This window comes from Rhododendron vialii, chromosome 9a (genome assembly GCF_030253575.1).
Source record: "Rhododendron vialii isolate Sample 1 chromosome 9a, ASM3025357v1".
NCBI classification, from domain to species: domain Eukaryota; kingdom Viridiplantae; phylum Streptophyta; class Magnoliopsida; order Ericales; family Ericaceae; genus Rhododendron; species Rhododendron vialii.
Window position 1 is genome coordinate 15110114 of NC_080565.1, and position 6138 is coordinate 15116251.

General features: G+C 41.5%; 1 protein-coding gene across 1 annotated transcript; it reads right to left on the reverse strand.

Annotated features, from left to right (window-relative positions):
* Nucleotides 1–1136: 1136 nt before the first annotated feature.
* On the reverse strand, nucleotides 1137–3704 carry LOC131299658 (uncharacterized). Its single transcript, XM_058325240.1, has 4 exons — nucleotides 3309–3704; nucleotides 2558–2692; nucleotides 1588–2427; nucleotides 1137–1448 (listed from the first exon to the last, which is right to left on the reverse strand). The coding sequence occupies exons 1-4, from the start codon at nucleotides 3702–3704 to the stop codon at nucleotides 1137–1139; spliced, it is 1683 nt and encodes a 560-aa protein (XP_058181223.1).
* Nucleotides 3705–6138: the final 2434 nt, after the last annotated feature.

Sequence of the window (6138 nt, forward strand, 5' to 3'; positions counted from 1 at the left end):
AGGGGTAATACTTCCTCAGTTTGTCGATGTTGACTGGTGTTGAGAATTCCATTCCATCCAAATCTGCAATGTATGTTGCTCCTCTAGATAGTATGTGCTTGACAAAGTAGGCTCCTCCCCAGTTTGGCCTAAACTTGCCCTTCGGGTCTGAAATGTGGCGACAGATTGCTTTGAGCACCATGTCTCCCACCTTGATGTCCCTTGGCGTTACTTTCTTGTTGAATGCCTGCGCAATGCGGCGTTGATACCCTTGTACATGGTATAATGCCCTTAGCCTTCTTTCATCCAGTAATGCCAACTCATCATAGTGGTTTTAAGCCTAATCCTCTTTGATCATGTTAGTCTCAGCCAAAACTCTTAGTGAAGGTAGTTCCAATTCAACAGGCAAAACAACTTGCATCCCATAAACCAAAGAATAAGGAGTGGCTCCAGTTGAAGTCCTTTCAGTGGTTCGATACCCCCACAGTGCTAGACGTAGCATTTCTGGCCAGTTCGTATAGGTGTCAGTAGTCTTCCGCAGAATCCTTTTGATGTTCTTGTTTACAGCTTCAACCACTCCATTAGTTTGGGGCCGATAAGTAAATGATCGATGATTCTGTATCCCCAACTCAGCAAAGAGCTTCTTTGTTGCCCCTTTGAAGTGTGATCCATTGTCACAGATGAACTCATGAGGTACATCATATCGATAGATGATATTGGTGTAGATAAACTTGGCCACATGAGTGGCTTTGAGCATAAGAAGCTACCTCTACCCACTTGGTGAAGTAGTCAATGGCCACTAGGATAAACTAATGGTTGTATTTCCCTTTTGGATTTATGCTTCCAATGACATCTATTCCCCAAATGAAGAATGGATGTCATGCTGTATAATTTTGTGGGGGGAATACGCAATCGATCAGCGTGAGTTTGACATTTGTAGCATCTGCGGACATAGCTAGCATAGTCGACCTCCATTGTAGTCTAATAGTATACTTGAGGTAGGATCTTTTGGCCCACAAATTCCTTTGTGTATTTCTTCCATCACCTTCTGACTTTCTTCTATTGTGACATAAAGTTGATTGGGGCCCAGATGTGCTTTTTGATACAGTTCTCCACCACAAACTATAAATTGGGTGACAAACTTTCGCACAGCCATTTTATCCTTTGAGGTGGCTTCGGAGGGATACTCTCCTTTTTTCCAGGAACTTCATCACATCCTCATACCATGGCTTCCCATCGTCCTCATTTTCCTCTGTGAAAGCACACTCACATACTGGCTTGACCTTTTGCTTGATCATTAGTGGCTGCATTGTGAATCCTAGGGGTATTTCCACCATAGAGGCCACTATTGCCAGTGCATCTGTGAACCTATTACTCACTCGTGGAGTGTGCGTGAAAATGATGGAGTCGAATTGCGGAATTAGAGCTTCTAGCATAGAGTGGTATAGTTTCAACGTGTCCTTTTTAACCTTCCAATCTCCCCTTGCTTAGGACACCACTAAGTTTGAATCTCTAATGACCTTTATCCTTCTTGCCCCTAGTTCCAGTGCTGCCTCCATTCCAGCAATGCAGGCTTCATACTCAGCTTGATTGTTGTTGATCTCAAACCTTAGTTTGTATGACAGAGGGATATGAGAATCGTTTTGGGGAAACTAGCAGTACCCCTATGCCATACCCAAATTGGTTTGATGCTCCATCAAAGTAAAGCTGCCAGGTGTCGTCTAAGAGAAATAAAATGTCTTTGTCTGGGATCATGAAGTCCTCAGCCTCAGCCTCTGTCACGGGGTGATCTGCCAAGAACTCTGCCACTACCCTTCCTTTTACTGATTTCTTTGCCATGTATTTAAGGTCGAACTCTACTAGCAGCAATAACCATCTAGCCAGCTTTCCAATAAGTGTTGGCTTCTCAAAAAGATATTTGATTGGGTCTAATTGAGAAACTAGAACTACCTGATGTGCTAATAGGTAATGTCTTAGTTTCTTTATGGCCCATACTAGCCCCCAGCAGGTCTTTTCCAAAGGAGTGCATCTTGTTTCATAGTCCATCATCTTTTTGCTGAGGTAGTATAGGGCGCACTCTATTTTAGCATTGTTTTCTTGTGCTAGCATGCATCCCATGGATGTTTCCGTCACTGAGAGGTACATAATTAATGGTTTTCTAGGGAAGGGTGGTGCTAACACAGGCGGATTCTGAAGGTACTCCTTGACTACTTCAAATGCTTGTTGACAGTCTTGATTCCATTCAAAATCTGTGTCTTTCTTCAAGAGTTTGAAAAGAGGTTCACAAGTGGCTGTGAGTTTGGAAATGAACCTGCTGATGAATTGCACTTTTCCTAGAAAGCTTCGTACTTCCTTTTCTATCTTCGGAGTTAGTATCTCCATGATAGCTCGTATCTTGGAAAGGTCCACTTCGATTCCTCTTCGAGTGATAAGGAATCCTAACATTTTCTAGTAGTCATTCCAAAAGTGCATTTTTGAGGATTGAGATGTAACTTGTATTGTCTAATCCTCTCAAAGAACTTTCGGAGTGCTTCATAGTGTCCTTCCCTTTCCTTACTATCACATCATCGACTTATACCTCTACTTCTTTGTGTATCATGTCATGCAGCAGTGTTGTTGCCATCCTCTGGTAAGTGGCTCCAATGTTTTTCAACCCAAATGGCAACACCCGGTAGCGTAGGTTCCCCATGGTGTAGTGAAAGTGGTTTTCTCCCTATCCTCAGGAGACATCAGTATCTAATTACAAAAAACCCATCCATGAAAGATAACAATGCATGCCCGGCGGTATTGTCCACTAGTTCATCTTTATGCGGTAACGGAAAGTCATCCTTTGGACTGGCTTTGTTGAGATCTCAGAAATCCACATAGACCCTGATTCCCCCAGTCTGCTTTGGCACTGGAATGATGTTGGCTACACATTGTGGGTATTCAGTGACTATAAGAAAACCAGCGTTGATTTGTTTAATGACCTCTTCTTTTATCTTTAAGACCCAGTTAGGGCACATACGTGTTAGCTTTTGTTTAACAATCTTTGCATCAGGATAAAGAAAAATTTTGTGCTGAACAATTTCGGGGTCTATCCCAGGCATGTCCTCGTATGACCAAGCAAAAACATCTTTGTATTCTTTTAGCAAAAAGATTAATTTTTCACTTTCTTGAGAAGATAGTGTTGCACCAATTTTAACCAATTTAGGCTCCTTTTCAGAGCCTATGTTTGCTTTGATTATTTCCTCAGAAAAAGGTTTGGCGTGCCTCTTTTCTTCTCTCTTAATGAATTCTAGAATTTCTTTTGGAATTTTTTCCTCAAAAATTGGATTATGAGAATCCACATAGTTAATCATAGGCAAAGTGAAATACTCTAAATCCTCATTTTCATTGCTAAAATTGTCAAAAAACATTTCAGAGTCAAATTCGAAATAAATATGGTGCCTTGGTGTTTTGACTGGGCTTTCCTCACTAGACTCAGTAGTTTGAAAAGATGAAAAACTAGACTCGGATTGAGTTGACTCGAAGTCGGAATCAGAATCAGAACCAAGATCCGAGTCAGCATTTTTTATTTTGTATTTTAGAGTGTGTTCCACGGTCCAGTTCGGGTAAGCCCCTTCTGCAGCAACCACAATCAGCTCAAAGCAATTTTTTTCCTCACCAAGGTTGATCATCAACACTTCACTGTCATCTTGATTCGCACTTTCATTATTGTCACCACGCAAGTCTTGAGGGGCCATTTGGTTTGCCACCGCCGTTGCTTCTTCTAGTTGAGCTTTAATTTCTACTTCATCATTGTTGTCAGCTTTAATTTTCGTGTGCCAACAAATCCTCACCAATTTCCAAACCTATCCGTGATGGGGTGGAACACCCTTATTTGATCATTGGTAACCCCCTCATCAAAGAGTAGGTTTAACGATACTTCGTCTAGTGGATCATTGTCAACAAACTCTTCTTCCTTTTCTCCTTCAACTTCGAGGTTGTCGACCTCATCTATTGGCCAGTTGTCATCGGTAGGTGCATAAGGGTTGTAGAAATAGATCAGGACCCTACGAAGTTCTTCTTCTTCAATTATTTCTTCCACCTCTTCGTCGTTGACTGTTCTTGTGAGCATGTTGTGGTTATCTTCAGATATAATTACCCCAGGCTTTGGCTGATCCATCGGGGTGATGTACTTGGAAGGGTAAAAAATCTTAAAAGTGGGATTAAACGAGCTAGACAACTTAGTGACAATTTGAAAGTGCGAATCAACCATTAACCGTGATGCAGTCATTTTTACCTGAAATTTTTCCTTTAGTTAGATTGGTTAGCTTACCCCCTTTTTCTTGATTTCAAAAGCCCCTAAGGTTCTCCAACAAAAGAGAATTTTACAACATACATATATACAATGGGTGTGAGGAAGAACTTTTACAAACAAATACAACTAGATTCCTAGCCTGCAGGTTCCTGTCTTATTTTGATAAGTTCTATGGCTCTGCTAATCACATATATGGCTTAGATGGTCTCAAGGGTGCTCCATTGTCAAAGAGTACCAGTTCTTTCACCAACCCATCATAGGCGGTAATCGGGTGATCCCCTTTTTGGTATACCACTAGATACAAGTGACTGTGGAGTTTAGTGGACCCCCTAACATAGACCATGACATGCTGGGATATTAGGTGAACTCAACAAGGTTGCCCACTTGATGCATATGATACAAGAATTAATTAGAGCAAGTATTAATCTTATGTAGAATTTTCTGGTTTTGGCTCTCAATTCCCCAGTAGAGTCGCCAAAAATTGTAGACACCTCCCAAACGGGGCATCGCCATACAGATTAATCATGTTTGTTTGGTTTCACTTCATAAACCAAGATCGTGGATATTCCCATGGCTAGAAACATTGCCACACGATAACGGTTATTATCAAAATAGAGTCGCCACCTAGTTTATAACAACTAGGAAAACAGATAGAGATTTCAGGTACGGGAGCCAAGAGTACAATAAGGGGAAGGTGTTAGGCACCCCTGTTTGCCCAGCCATGAGACTGGCCCATAATTATTCAACATATGATTAGAACTTGCTTTTATTTAATTCTATCTGATTATTAGCTTTTAACAGTGGATAAGGTGAGCCCAGACGGTAATGAAAGCATGCATAAAAAATAAGCAGAGAACAAACAGGCTGTCCCAGAGAATGGATCCGTCGGCCGGTTAATAGATGTCACAGCCAAGGAATCCTTCTGGATTGATGTATCGGTCATGGGAACAATGCCCCAGCCGATGTTCTTCCTCACACCAAAATGAACAATTAATCAGAAACTTAAAATATGATGATTAAGATACAATAATTGAAAAGTAAATCAAACCATAGGCCCCTGGGCCTCACCACCTTGATCACTCAGTTGCTTGATTGCTTCGGATTGAGGATTGATTGATTGACTTCTTGCTCGAAAACCCTAGGGTTAGGGTTTATACTTTGGGGTTTGATTGCTCGGACTGTGGCTGCCTTCGAGATGTTAGGGCTTTTGTGGGGGGGAATATGAGAGAGTATTTTTGCAGAATTTCGAGACTATTGGGGATGAATTGTGTGTATAATTTCGGAACCCTAAGGGTCCTTTCCTTTATGTAGGCACCGGATGACATCACTTCTACCAATCATAATGCACGAATTAATAGGAAGTATATGATCACAAGATCTCTTCTCAGAATCTCCTTTCGTAGCGCGAAAGAATCAAAAAATGGCTGCTAGGGTTTTGAGCATCGGATCAAACGATTGGCAGAACATTCAGAATCTGGAAAAAGGACAATCCGGCAGGCGAGGAATGGTTCTCACGGGCGAGGGATCAATCTCTCGGGGAGATTTTCAAACAACATGTTTCACGGGTGAAAGATGGAAGTAGAGGCCGTGAGATCAATCTCGCAGCCGACAGATGTATTTTCCTAAGATGCTGTATTTCTGTTTAAAAGGCTATTTGGCTTTGAATTAGGTCCTCTAAGTGGTTAAAAGTACTCACCAAAAGTCCACGGATTTACAAGAAGTCAATCAGCAATCACATATATCCATTCATCATTGGGATGGTCCCCAAGGTGGGACTTGAAATAATCGTTAGGTTGGGGTGTCTACAAAGTTGGGAATAGATGCTACCAAAATACGCCCATCAAGCCAAAGGGTGAGAGGGTACGATAATTCAAAGA

What these genes read in the sequence shown, in the direction of transcription:
- LOC131299658 (XM_058325240.1), bottom strand. Translation starts at nt 3,704, where the DNA reads ATGGCCCCTCAAGACTTGCGTGGTGACAATAATGAAAGTGCGAATCAA. An exon ending in CTTTGCCTATGATTAACTAT is followed by an intron (nt 2,693 to 3,308) that starts GTGGATTCTCAT and finishes TCCTGAGGATAG; the next exon opens with GGAGAAAACCACTTTCACTA. An exon ending in TGATACACAAAGAAGTAGAG is followed by an intron (nt 2,428 to 2,557) that starts GTATAAGTCGAT and finishes AATGACTACTAG; the next exon opens with AAAATGTTAGGATTCCTTAT.